General features: G+C 31.3%; 1 protein-coding gene across 2 annotated transcripts; it reads left to right on the top strand.

Moving 5' to 3' along the window:
- Positions 7233-11628, top strand: LOC109351972 (polyadenylate-binding protein-interacting protein 9-like). 2 transcript variants are annotated; one of them, XM_019593711.1, is made up of 10 exons: positions 7233-7955; positions 8380-8496; positions 8582-8626; positions 9270-9342; positions 9472-9584; positions 9962-10021; positions 10373-10420; positions 10528-10596; positions 11160-11221; positions 11307-11628. In XM_019593711.1, exons 1-10 carry the CDS (start codon positions 7686-7688, stop codon positions 11365-11367), a joined length of 918 nt encoding a protein of 305 aa, XP_019449256.1. In that variant the 5' UTR covers positions 7233-7685; the 3' UTR covers positions 11368-11628. The 2 variants fall into 2 exon arrangements, with proteins under 2 accessions (XP_019449256.1, XP_019449255.1); XM_019593710.1 differs by having other exon boundaries at positions 8374-8496.

The following is a 15318-nucleotide window of genomic DNA, read 5'->3' as shown; positions in this document are numbered from 1 at the left end:
GGAACAACAAAGTCTACAGTGTATTCTCAACCTGAAAGACAAAACAAACAAGTTTTTATTTTTTTTAATGTAAAAACAGTTTTTTTCCACCCTCCTTGATGTTTAGTTTTTACCCTTCACCATGATCCAACAGGGAGGTCGTAGTTGATAAGTTGAGCTAACAAAACAACTTAGTTACTACTTTGTTTACCATAGAATGGGGCTCAAGCCCACTACTTTGTTTACGATAGAAATAGGCTTCGGCCCACTCAGTTACTGCGAGTCTGCTACTGTCTTGTTATCGTGTGGCTACGAGTCATTAGTCCCACATCTTTCAACACAATGCGAATATCACTGTTTATATAGCAGGAACGTTCACCAATACTTGTCCCTTCGGGGACATCCGATAAAATTGGAACGATACAGAGAAGATTAGCATGGCCCCTGCGCAAGGATGACACGCACAAATCGAGAAATGGTCCAAATTTTTTTTCTCCCAACTCTTCTCGTCCTTTCGCAATTTTTCTTCTCATTTCCCCCCTTTCTTCTCCTTTATGAGTTGCTCAAGCCTGAACAGCAAGCACTCTTTGCCTGCAATCGTTCAAGTATTCTCTTCCGTTCACAAATTTTCCACGCCTATTTATCATCATGTTCAAATAATGCAATTAAATTCAATTCTGCAAGTTCCTCATAGCAACGTTGCTTCTTTTACTCATGCTTGTGAGTTAGACCATGAATAATCAACGGTGTAAAATGATAATTACTTGAAAAAACGAAACCCTATCTTCATCACTACAGATCCAAGGAACAGGAAAAAATGACAAAATAAATTAGGCACAACATGACGATAGAGCATATCCAATTCCAGCTACAACATTAGGCACAATTTCTGCATTAATAGTGTAGAATCTAAACCCTACAAACACAAACGGGAAGAAAAGCATTGTTCAGACCTACGTTTAATAAAAATGGGAGAGAAAAAATTTGGACCATTTCTCGATTTGTGCGTGTCATCCTTGCGCAGGTGACATGCTAATCTTCTATGTATCGTTCCAATTTTATCAGATGTCCCCGAAGGGACAAATTGTTATGCCAGTTTTTAATATATAAACTATCAATTTATAGTTGCAATATACGGTGTGGGACTTATTCGTACTTCAAAACCCCATAACGTCGTTTCGTTTGTTCAGCATGTCAGTCAAACACGACCATCGGATTCATCAATTGATCCATTCTATAAGTTTCTTCCTTTTCATTAATTTTATTGTTGCTTCTTTCATTGATGTGTTTCTCACCTTCTTGAGTATTTTGCTGTTGAACTTTACTCTGTTGTGACAGTGATGAAGCTAAACTCTTGCATTCTCACATAGTGTTTTCTTATTGTTTATTAAAACAATCTAATTTATTTTAAGTTTATAACTTTATATTATATTCTTGGCACCCTTAATACACGTGCAGTAAATTAGTCATATTTTTATTTATGGCAGAGTTCTAAATTTTCCGAGAATTACAATAATACTTTATAAAGTAAGTTTGAGGGAAATCAAGAAAACTAAGAGAATAATTAGAAATTGAAAGGAGTGGAACATTTTTCGATTCAAGACCCTCTGTAGTGAATTTTGCTATGATGGTTTCTACTGCCAAATTATTCAAATGGGGTTCATTACTCATAGACTTGGAAATCATCTTTCTATGAACAGCTTTATCTTTTCATTCTACAAGACAATCAAACTGGTGAGAAGAGAAAGTGATAGAAGGGCACTATCAAAAGAGAAGTTTTCTGCAATACAGAACATATATTTAATGGACATTTCACAAAACAACAAGCTCTCTATAACAAAAGCTAATAGGCTATAGAGAGGAGCAAAACCTGACTTAAATAATGTTATAATGCCTGCATTTGCAGTTATCAGACGAACTACTTCATTCTGATTCTTTCTTTTCTTATTAAGTGAACATAATGAATACTATTTATTCTAAAAACAGATGAATATTATTTATTCACCTTATCCAATTGATATGTGCTTTCATGTCTCAATTTTTAATTATAGTATGAGTACTGTACATATATATATATATATCGTCGGTATAAAAATTTATACATTTGTCATTATATCATCTAATATTTATTTTAATTATTTTTTTAAATATTAATGATGATTTGATATTAATGATAAATGATATAGTAAGTATATAAAACTGATGTGTGCATATACTTTTTTTGGAGGCCACTTGCTACAGTCGCTGCCTTTCTTACTGGACTTGGCATTGATTCTCTAAATGAAATATAAGCAATATTAACTTGATTTCAGTTCTCATACATCATACTGTAGTTTAATAAATAAAATTTCTCCTGACCCATTGTTTAATAAAGAGTAATTTATAATACCCGAGTTTTAATGAAATTATACAAATTATCTCTCACTTTTTTATACTTACACACACCCCTAATTTTTATCCTTTCGTTACACTGACCACCCATGCAAGAGAAATAAGTGTAATTTTTTAAACAAAAAATGTGATAAATGCAATTAAGTTAACCAAAACATGATATATTGTGAAGACAAATCCAAATAATATACAAATCAATGTATCTTTATTATTTTTGGTTCATTATGATATTACAAGAGCAATTTAAACAATATATCTTTAGAATTTTTGATGTATTTTGGAACAAAAAATAATAAAGATACATTAATTTGTATATTATTTAGCATTGTTTCCATAATATACCATATTTTGTTTAACTTAATTGAATTTATCACATTTTTTGTTTAAAAGATTAAACTTATTTATCATGTAAGGATGATCAATATAATGAAAGCCTAAAAATTAGGGGGTTTATACATGTATAAAAAGTGAGAGGTGATTTATGTAATTTTGTAAAAAATTAGAGAGTGTCATTATAATTTATTCTTTAATGAATGTTACTAGAGTGTGTATATGTGTAACCAATTATTCTATCTCTTCAATATTTTTTTAGCACTGTCAGTAAGTTATTTTTTTGGTTGGCCAGTAACTTCCTACACTTTTGATAGGGAAGACAAATAACAGCTTTTCATGCCTTGACTTCAACAATTTATTGGAAGTTTAGTTTATATAGTTTTTACTTAATTTAAAGGTGAATGCACCAAAACTAGACTAAATCCCCTTACTTGGTTGTATTTGGATTTCCATTACCTTGGATCGTCCAAACCATATGCAGTAGAGTCTATGGGTCACTGTAGGTAGGTTAAGGAGGTTTACCCCTTACTTGTTTCAAAATGTTATTGGGTGACTTTTTTGAACTTGGATTTGATCTAAGATACTTCCAACCCTAAATATCATTTGAGTTAGTTTTTAAACTCAAACTTCATTATATATCCGATTAAATATAATGTATATCTCTTTTAAATAAATTCATTTCAATATTAATTTTTATTATAATAAATATGTAATTGGATATATGAAATAATATATAAATATTTTGCTAATTATTTATATATATATATATATATATATGATGCTAAATAAATAACAAATACTTTAAGTTAAAAGTAAAATCATTATTATTTTCACAATTGAACATATATATACAAACATAACAAGTGGAAGATAGGTCGAACTCGTCATGTTTATCCCGTATTTGACCTTAAATATTAATAAAGTCTAGTTTTTACTTAAATCTGACCCTAGACCCAATAACACTCAACCATATTCTGGTTTAGCCATTATCAAGCTAAATTGAATGAGCGGATAGGATCTCTTAATAAAACAATCCAAATGAACTAAATCAAGGTTAACTTTTGACACATGTTGTAAAAAGGCAGTTAGCTCATGGAAAAGCATTAAAAAAAGTGGGGAAAATCCCCAAAAATCAGGTTAAACTTTTTTACAAGTAACTAATATTATTATTATTTTCATAATTATATCTTCAACTTTAAATGTTATGAAAATGGTCTCTACAAAAGATAATGTTAAATTACTAATCATGAATTCACAATTATTTATTTTTTAATTTCAATTATCATATTATTATTATTATTATTATTTAATTTTAAGTTTTTTATATATATATTCAATAAGACTATATTGTTTCATTTTAAATATGAAATTATATATCACTTTCTTATCAATCAATTTATATTTTGACAACAATTTTTTCTAGTCATTCACACTAGCTAATATACATCGTTGTAGTGTTATGTCTATTATTACTATTGTGAGTCTGATGACAGTAATTTCTCTGATATCATATTAGTAATTAACATTATATTTATACAAAGATTACTCTCACCAATAAATAAAGTTAAAGATAATTAATTACGGAGGAAATAGTTCATGATATCTACTTATAAAATTTATAGAGGTTCTATGTATTTTTCTCTATAAATAATGCAAGTCAAATATACCTCACTCATATACTTTTCTCCTCTTTTTATGAACCAACAACCAAAACAATGATAATGGTTGGGTATTCCTAGTATGTGTTATTACATTGAAGATTAGCTCATGTTGAAAATCTGTTACATTTGGATTCCCTAATCCCAACAAATGAAATTGAAGTACAAGTGATCAATAGATCTATATATTGTTCTTGTATCTTAATTAAAGGCTAAGTGATATTTTTTTTGTTGATAACAACTCACCAATAATATAAGTATAATTATTTGAAGAGTATCTTGTCTCAAATATTCACCATCAAATGTGAAAAATTACATTTATAAAGAATAACAAGTATCAATTTTGTGTTTTTAAGGTGGACATTTTTTAGGACACGGTTGATGTCATTTAGAGGAGTTAAAATTTCACCAATATACTATAAAAATGCACAATAAAGTGAAACTTGTATAACTTTTAACCATCAACATTTTTTTTGTGTAATCAATAATAATTCTCACGAGTAAGTAACTAATATTTTTCAAAAGAGTAATTACACTGACACCCCTGAGTTTTAGTGAAATTATACAAACTATCCCTTACTTTTTTACACATATACAAACCTCCCATAATTTTTATACTTTCATTACATTGACCACCACTGCATTGGAAATAAGTGTAATTTTTTAAACAAAAATGTGATAAATGCAATTAAGTTAAACAAAACATGATATATTGTGGAGACAAGTCCAAATAATATATGAGTCAATATTTCTTTATTATTTTCGGTTCGTTGCACTATATTATAAGAGCGATTTAAACAATATTTCTTTAAAATTGTTGATGCATTTTGTAACAAAAAAATAATAAAGATATAATGATTTGTATATTGTTTAGACTTGTCTACACAATATATCATATTTTGTTTAACTTAATTACATTTATCACATTTTTTTGTTTAAAAGATTACACTTATTTCTTATACAGAGTGAATGAAAATATAAAAACTATGGAATGTTTGTGTATGCGTAAAAAAGTGAAGAGTAGTTTGTATAATTTCACTAAAACTCAGAAGATGTCAATGTAATTTACTCTTTTCAAAATGCATACTTACACTTTTTTACAAGTGTCACGCACAAGAGTAATAAGTTTACTTTTGAATTATGATTCTTTTTGCACTAATCCAAATAGCTAGAAATAATATTAAAGTAGAAGTAGGTAAGCATTAAATTAATTATAATATTAAAAGATTATATAAATGCAAAATCCTATTATTTTTAATACGTTTTTACAAACCATGTTAATGCATTTTATTATTATAACCTTTCTTTTTTCTTTTGGTGTGAGAGTTAAGATTAAAAAAATATTATACGACTTTTTACTAGTAGGATTTGGATATCATAACTATTTAGCTATCTCGGTATCAATATTCATGCATATATTTAAAATAAAACTGTCGTGTTTATTATGCGACCAAGTAGTCAAAAAATGTAATACTAATAAATTTCCAAATGGTTTTCCATTTATTTAAGTAAATACTATTAAAGTAGAAGTAGGGAAAACGAAATACATTAAATAATTTAAAATTATATAAATATAAAGTTTTACTCTATTCCTTATTTTTATCCGTGAAATGAAATATCATTTGAGCTCGTCTTCTTTATTCTAACCTCCATTTTTGTTTCTCTTTTGGTATGAGAGTTAAGATATAGAAAATATATAGTAAAAAATTTTGATGTAAATCAAATGACAATATTTGAGTATCTCAAAATCAAAATTCATACATATATTAAAAAGATACTGAGTTGTCAATAATATAATAAATAAATAAAATGAAATTTTAAATATTTTTTAATTTTATTTACATACTACTATTAAAATAGAAACATAAAAACGTGCATTTTTTAAAATAAGAAAAATCATATAAGTGTGGAATTAATACTTTTTTATATATGTTTTACCATAAAATGACATCATTTGAACTTATCTTCTTTACTGTAACCTTTCTCTTGACAATTTTGGTGATAGTTAAATGATGGGATTAGGATGTCTTAAATACTTGAATATATTCATATTAAAATTAATGCAAGTATATATGTATTACATGACTAAGCCATGAAAAATGATATTTTTTATTTATTTACAATTACTTAAGTAATAGTATTAAAGTAGAAGAGGTCGAAATGAAAATAATTATAATATTAAAAATTATATAAATACACAATTATATATTTTATTTACGATTTATCCATAAAACGATAAATAATGTGAGCTCGTAGTTTGTATTTTGTAAATTCCAATTTTTTTTTGTTGTGGAAAAACAAATTTGACATTAGTTAAATGATCTAGATTGAATATCTTAGATATTATAATATGTATGAGTATCAAAATTTATGCTCATATTAAAAAATATTATTGATCTAATCTAACAACTTCACACATAATTTACCTTTAGATTTTATTTTCACCATTAGTTACTTCAAAACTTATCACCTAGCTAGAAATTTATGCCCTAGCTACAACTTAATTGAATCTGGATTGCTTGATAAATTTATTTGATTAATTAATATTAAATGATATAGGGATGAAGCTTATAAGTTTATAACTATTGAAAAAAGCCAATTTACCAATTATAAGTGATAACATAATTTTTGTCAAATAAGCCTCTAGTTTATAAGCTAATAAGGTAATGTCATGAAATAGACTTTTAAGCAGCATTGGTTGATTTTTCTTCAAAAATATAATACATCATACATATTTACAACTATAGTACTTAATATTTATGTACTATCTCCATATAATAAGTTCCTAAATTTGTTAAAAGAGAATTTCAGGCAAAAGCCGAGTAAAAGCCAAAAATTTCCAAGCCAAGTGTTTGCTATTCCAAACACCACCTCACCAGAAAGAGACTCATATTTTCTCTCTCCTCCTTCACATATCTACTCACACTGCCGCACTTTCTCTCTCTTTCCTTTCTGATTATTAGTTCTTCCCAAGACCCTATTTACTTCTCTTTCCTCATCTGCCATTTTTCCTTTTTCTATTTCATTAATTGTAATGGGTTTTTTTCCTTATACCCATTCTTTCCATAACATGCCATTCTCTTAATCTGATCACTTTTTATGTATCTGAATAATTACACATGTTAAAAAAATAACATTTCCCCTTTTCTGAGGTGGTCTTTTTGAATAAGAAATTTTGTTCAATTCAACTTTTTTTATTAGTTTTTTCTTTCCATTTCCGTCGTAAAAAAGTAGTTTTTTTTGTGTTTAAATGATGTGCATTGTTTTGGGTTTTTTTCACTTTTATTTTTCATTGTGGGGTGGTGCTTGATTGAATTTGATTCCATGGCTGCGGTTGCTGAGATTGCTAACGATGCAGTAGCTCCCACTTCAACAAAGTTGGAGGACTCCACACCAAAGCCTGATGAATCTGAATTCAATGTGCAAAGTTTATCTGACATGTTCAAAAAGTTGAATCCTTTGGCTAAGGAGTTCATACCTTCATCTCATTCTCAACATGATCATGCTCATCAGAACTATAATCAGTTCATACCCAACAATTTTGTGGCCTTCAACATGCCCTTAGTTAATGGTCATAGCCCAAACATTCGTAGGGTATGATTTTTTTCTCTTTGATCTCTCGTTTTCTCTTTTTGTTTCAGCCATCAAAGCTGAATTGTTTTTTGTGCTGCAGAAAAATGGTTTTTTGAATGTTCCATCAAGTATGTATAATAGCTTAGTATAGTTTTGGTTGTTTTGTATTTTTCTAATTTTTTATAATGCATGTTGACTTCTGAGTATGTAAATCAGAATTAAGAACTTTTCATTTTAAAATATAATATAAAAAGAAAAATAACACACATGTCAAAACCAATTGACAATGAGAAGAGTAACACAACAAATATTTAAACTATTCTCGAGACAATGAGATAGGCAATGTGTGACTTACTTTCCAACAAAACAAAATTGATTATCCGGTGTTCAATCATGATGTCATCACTGTTTTTTGGTGTTCAATTTTGCCTTTGTTATCTTGCAGGGAAGAGCTAATTTTAATCATGGTCGTGGAGGGAGAAGGATGGGTATTAGAATACCTAAGGTTCAGAGGGAAAACAGCGTTAGAAGAACAGTATATGTTTCTGACATTGATCAGCATGTATGTGAGAATATCTTTTTGTTTAGTGTTCCATTCTGATTATAGAAAAACAGTATTGATTGAACAGTCTCTTGTCTCGATGTAGATAACTGAGGAGCGGCTTGCTGACTTGTTCAGCACTTGTGGACATGTAAGTCATGACCTTGATTGATAGATTGGTTAGCCATTTTTGAATGGGCAATAATTGTGAAGAAAATATTACAAAGCTTGAATACATTAAAGTGGGGTATTTGATTGCACCTCATTTTTTACTGGAAACTTTTGCTTTATGATTCTCAGTATTATCTTGTGGTGGAAGGAACTCAGAATGTTTCTTTATTTTGTATAGGGTTTAGCAGTAATTATTAATCCTTAATTCACTAGGTAGGTGGACTGTGGACATGTATTTATATGTTTTTATCCCTGATCAATCTGTGATATTAGCTTTGAAGTCAAATGCTTACTAAAATAGAAATTGGGAGTCTGTTTATATGAAGGAATCATAATTATTTATACTGTCCTTCTGAATCTGAGCATTGGAATATTTTTCTCTTTATTTGGTTAAATTTGAGTCGCCATTCCAAACTGTTGTCTAATGCATTTTTACGATGGTAAGGTTGCGTACATCTACCCTCCCCATACCCCACTAGGTGGGAGCCTCATGCATTCCACCACCTTTTTTTAATGGTTTCATCTCAATGAATAACCATGACATAAATTTCCAAATTGATGTTTCTTGTTCTAAATGATCACCTTAATTATGACATTCTGTTAAATCATTTGAAATATTGAAGGTGATTGATTGCCGAATTTGTGGTGATCCTCGTTCAGTTCTTCGCTTTGCATTTGTGGAGTTCACCAATGAGCGTAAGTTTTTGTCCCGAAAATCCAAGTCTTTAACTTCACGCATAGATATTTAAGCACACATACACACAAGATTACTTGTATTTGTTCTGCCCATATCATGCATTTTTAATGGAATTTCTGTCAACCCAGATGGAGCATGGGAAGCTTTAAGCCTTGATGGTAGGGTGCTTGGGTTCTCTGCAATCCGGGTCCTTCCCTCAAAAACTGCTATCCTTCCTGTGAATCCTACATTCCTCCCTAGGGTATGAATAATTTCTGTTACTTTCTAAGGTGTATTTGAATTAAAAGAAATACAAGAACTTTTCATACTTTATACTCTTCTTTGCCAAGTGTTAACTTTGGGTTAATTTCACTTGCCTGTGGTGTATAGCTGAGGGCTTTTCTGAAAAGATATTCATGCAGTTGTTCAGCATTGTTAAAAGCAATTGTTTTGAAAATTTCATATTTTACATCTTCAATTTTTTAGCATAACTTTCTTATCTCCCGGCTGTCCTTTATATTTTTTTCTCTCTCCAGTGAAAAAATTTGCTTTTAAAAAGTTCTAATTGATATGCCTATTTTGATGGTTCAAAGATATTTTTAGTCTGATAAATTGTTCTCGTTGTTTTGTAACATGCAGTCAGCTGATGAACGCGAAATGTGTACAAGGACTGTCTACTGCACAAACATTGATAAGATGGTATTTCATTATTTTTTGGTTAAATCATAGAAAAGGAATTCTTGCAAGAAACATTTTCCATGTCCGAATAATTGACCACTCAACTAGTTAATGACATTCAAAGTGTGGTATTTATGTATTTACTTAATTAGCTATTGGGAAGCCGAACACATTTTTATGAAGAAATCCTTTGAAATAATCTTGTTTCCCTTTGTTGGCACGATGAACTAGTGATTTTTGTTTTTGTTTTTATTCCTCTTTAATGTGTAACTTTCTTACCAAGATAACCATATTGAATCTATAACTTGAGTGGACTTATATCAGAGTTTTATCTCTTGACTTGTTAATTTTCTCTCAAATATCTGAGTGCAGATTTCTCAGGCTGAAGTGAAGCAGTTTTTTGAATCATCTTGTGGGGAGGTCAGAACATGATACCAGTATTATTGTTTCATGCTATTTGCTAGAAGTCTATAACATATTTATTTGAGAAGTTAAATGATGGTTGACACTACCTTTTGATTTTACAGGTCACTCGCTTGAGGCTTTTAGGAGATCATCAGCATTTAAGTCGAATTGCTTTTGTGGAGTTTGCAGTGGTAAGTCTTGAGTTTGCTACTTCGTGCTCATACAGCTGGCTGCAAGAAAGCTTCTAAATTTATAAGAATAACTGCACTTTGAACAACTTATTCGGCCTATCTTGATAAATTTACGGGTTATGTATGTTTGTAATTGAATATTGTAACTTTTGTTTCCAGGTCTCATTTACATATTTATGATATACCATTCGTAACGAAAAGCGTTAAAATGAAAAACATTGATTACTTGAGAATTTAGTTTCATACTATGTTTAGCATTGTTCATTATATTATTTTAAGTTTGGGTGTGAATGGATTACAGTTTTAGACATCAACAAATCTTGCCTATATGGTAATTTGATAACTAAAACTGCAAGTTTCACCTGAATAATAATTGTTGATAGTCTTCCCAAGGATAGGATGAATTAATTAAACTATTTTCCTAACTAGATGAAAATTAAGTTAGCAATGTGGAGTCATCGAGATAATTACATAAGCACCAATGAAGATTATCATGTGCTAGTACTAGAATTGTTATGTTAACTTGCATAATGTTGACCTTTATCGTGATTCTTCTTGAACAGGCTCAGAGTGCCATTATTGCACTGCGTTGCAGCGGGATGCTGTTGGGAACCCAGCAAGTCAGGTTTGGTCTCTTGACTGGAAGATAAACTTTTTTATGCAAAATTCAACTAAATTTACTTACATTTCATTTCCTTCTCATCCTGTAGGGTAAGTCCCTCGAAGACTCCTGTTAGGCCAAGGGTCGGTCGTCCTACAGAGCAGAACTGATCAACATGGGTCCAAGTCTTTTTTTGAACAGTCAATGATCAACTTTCCGGTTGTGACTATTGGGAAAGCGGTGTAGCTTCCCTTAGTTTCAGTATTTGCATCTTTTATTTTTACAGCAGTCTCTTTGTTTCAAGAGCATATGATGTATGCTCTAGTCAAACTTCCCAGTGACCAGTATTTAAATATATTTGGCTGTTTTATGTTTTAAATGGGTTATCTTCAGCTATTTTATGATTATGAGCAAGCGCCTTCATATTTTAATTAGCTTGCACCTTTAACTCTGTGACAGTCGATTGGCTTTTATGGTCTTTTTGCGAGTTTTATTTTGGAGGGAAATGTTATGAAACAGAAGATTTCAAAACTATGAAATATATTTGTGAGATGATTTTGAAGTCTTCCATTTTTATTTTCCTTCAAAACTCGACTCGCAAACAAACTCATTTTTGGCATCCTTCAATTCAGAGAGATGCTTTTGTGAATGGCTATGAGATAGATAGGTATATACCAAGGTGTGTTGGTCCTAGTAGAAGGACTTCAGTCCCTCAAGCATGTTATCCTAGGTACTATCCTGGAAGATTATGCATAGAGGGCTCCCTTCTAAGGCTTTAACTGTTTGGGAGATTAATCTCTTACTTATTAGAGGAGAATAGTATGGGAAACCTAAAAGATAGGTTCACATTGAAGGGAAGATAGAATAAAAAAGACTAGTCATTGTTGAATATGGATATCCTTGCCACTAACTATTTTTAATAGGGTAGTGGCACCTTTATTTAGTTGTCACACATTTGTTAACAGTGTCTGTGGCAATTAATGTCTTGAGTTCATAAAGTACCACTAACAAACAAAACATGTTTGATAACCAAAAAGGGTATTGGGATTTAGGAAACAATATATAGCTTGAGTACCTAAAATTCTATAAATGTCCAACTCTTGGTGCTAATAATAAATGTTGTGGCATCCTCTAGTGTACTAGTTGATTTTAGTTCAGCCTGTGTCCTAATAGAACTTATTTCATGGCAATTTCTATACCATTAGGGTACATATATTGAGGTATGAGTTTCTAAAGGACTGTATTTCAATATCATATTGAAGAGTTGAAGGGATAAGGTTCCGTAAAGATCACAACTAATAATCCAAAGGGGTAGCCTTTACATTGTTAAGCATCAATACTTATGATCTTTGTGTGTCTTCATGTATTGTTCCTTTTCAAAGTGCCTTTCATCTTTGATTCCCACTCAAGCTAGAATTGATTTTAATCTCTAGACGCTCTTCATAAAAGTCAGGGTTTACTGTGTAAATCAAAAATGTTTTTTTTTGTCCAACCGGATAATATTCCAGTTTGGGTGGTTGGGCATCCTAGGCAGTGCAAGAATCTAATTTGACCTAGATGGCTATAAAACAATAAGACCAAGTCTTGTACTTTTGTTTAGAAGTTAAAATTGTCTCTTTTTTTGGTGCATAAAATTTTAAACAAACCTTAGAGCTCACCAACCGAATTGTCATAGATCCTTGAATTATATGAGTCAAATCAATTATTGATTTTATTTTTAACAAAATTGTTATAATTTATTTTTTGTTAGTGAATTAATTTATTTTTTCAAGTTTTATAAGTTAAATTACTTTTTAAAACTATAATCTCACACATCACAAACTAAAATGATTTAGGTGAGAGATAACATGGGCAAATAACTCTTACCACTCTTGGACTTAAGCAACATAACACCCACCATCTTTCTAGTTTTCCATGTTACTATCACTAACCCCACCCTGTTTTTTTGTGTGCTTAGATTTTGGTTTGGTTGTGCTATAATAGGGATAGTGACTTAGTGAGTGTAACATTCAAACTTAAAGGGGTGCTTGGTGCAATATTGATAAAGTTCAGGTGGATTGAGAGACTAATTTACCCTGTGTATTTTATTGTAGAGACTTGTGAACACACAATATCATAAAAAGGTATTACAACGTTTATATTAGTGAATCTTAATTTCTTAGTGCTCTATGAGGATAGAGTTACGCTTGAATTAAACCCTAGTGTACCCTATCATCTACTTAATAGATCTACCAGTAAGCTGTAAAGTCATTTTAGTAGACTTGATTTCCAAATCCCCAATTCTTTTCAGCATAGAAAGGGGCTTCAAATTAATGTTGGCACCCAGATCAAGTAGTGTCTTTCCCACAGATAATTCACAAATAGTGATCGGAATAGTGAAGCTGTCAGAACCTTTAGTTTTCTCAAGCAAAGACTTCTGAATGATAACACTACACCCAGCTTCTAAGGTCACTATCTCTTCCGAAAACTTTATTTTCTTTATCAGCAAATCCTTCATGAATTTAGCATACATAGGCAATTGTTCCATGGCCTTCATGAATGGGATGTTGATTTAGAGGTTCTTGAATAAATCCAAGAACTTAACATATTATCGCTCTTTGTCTTTCTTAGAAGGTCTCTTTAGATAAGGGAGATCCTTCAACTGAGGTAGGCCACCCTTCCTCTTATCAGTGTTTTCCCTTATATCATCATCATTAGTGACAATCCTTTCCTCATCTTGTACCACTTCATCCTTCTGTGTCTATCTAATTATCTTCTCTGATCTTCCAGCTTCAGTATTTCTCAGAACATCTTCCTCAACAGCCAAGTTCTCACCAATACCCTTACCAATTACTTTACTACTTCAAGTAGTGATAGATTTGCAGTGTTCTTTTGGATTGGTTTGAGTGTTGGCTGAGAATTGTTGTCGATCTGAATTTTGTTCTGTCATTTGCTTAGCCAACTGACCCATCTGAGTCTCCAAATTTCTGATAGAAACATCAGTATTTTTCTAGATTGAAATGGAAACTTGCATAAACTTCTCCAATGTTTCTTCCAATTTTGTCTGCCTCTCATGTAATGGTGGATGTGGACCTTGCTGATAAGATGGTTGATATGGTGGTTGCCTGTTAGATGGTCCTGCATTCTGCCTCCACCCAAAATTCTGATTCTGGTTCTGGTTTCCCCTCCAACCTTGTGAAAACTAAATGTTGAACGAAGGGTTGTTAGGGAAATTAGCCTGACGAGGTTGATTGTTAACATACTGAATCTCTTATGCTTGCGTGTTGGTAGACATTGAGCAATGACCAGTAACATGATCACCTCCACAAAACTCACAGTGTAACACCTGTTGATGAACAGAAGGAGTTTACACCACATTCAATTGTTGAGGCAACTTGGACATTTCCTTTGTAAGTGCCTCAATCTATTGTGTCAGAATTTTGTTATGAGCCAGAATGGCATCAGAAGTATTCAAATCCAACACTCCTCTCTTTTGTATCGTCCTTTTATTATGTTGAGCCTGCCGATTTGTAGTAGATAATGCAGTAATAATTATGGTAGTTTGCTCAGCATCCACTGCCATCAAGGTGCCACCAACTGCGGCATCCAATATCATCTTAGTCTTTGGTTTCAATCCATTACAAAAGATGTTTAGTTGATCAACATCTTCAAATCCATGATTGGGACATTTCCTCAGTAACATCTGAAAACGTTCCTATGCCTCATAAAAAGCTTCCTTAGCACCTTGTTTGAATGTTGAAATTTCGAACTTTGTATGCACATACCTCGCCGGAGGGAAAAATCCTGTCAATAATTTTTTTCCAAATCACTCCAATGGGTTAAGCTTTAGGTTGAATGTGATTTTAGCCCTTCCCTAGCTTCACTAAAGAGGGAAAATGGAAAGAGCATCATGTACGCAGTTTCCCTATCGGTGTCAAAATACTCCATAGTGGCCACCAACTCATAGAAATTGTCCAAATGAGCATGCAGATCTTCATAATCCTTCACCTGAACTAATGAGCACTAACTAGATTCAGATAGGCACGCTTGATTTCCATTGCTCTGACGGTGTGTGGAATCACAATGCTAGAGTAGTGTCGAGGACCTTAATACATAGCATAGTCTCCTAAAGTCCTCCTTGG

This window comes from Lupinus angustifolius, chromosome LG07, assembly GCF_001865875.1.
Source record: "Lupinus angustifolius cultivar Tanjil chromosome LG07, LupAngTanjil_v1.0, whole genome shotgun sequence".
NCBI classification, from domain to species: Eukaryota; Viridiplantae; Streptophyta; class Magnoliopsida; order Fabales; family Fabaceae; genus Lupinus; species Lupinus angustifolius.
Note: the sequence above shows the minus strand (reverse complement) of the source record. Positions and strands in the feature narration are given on the sequence as shown.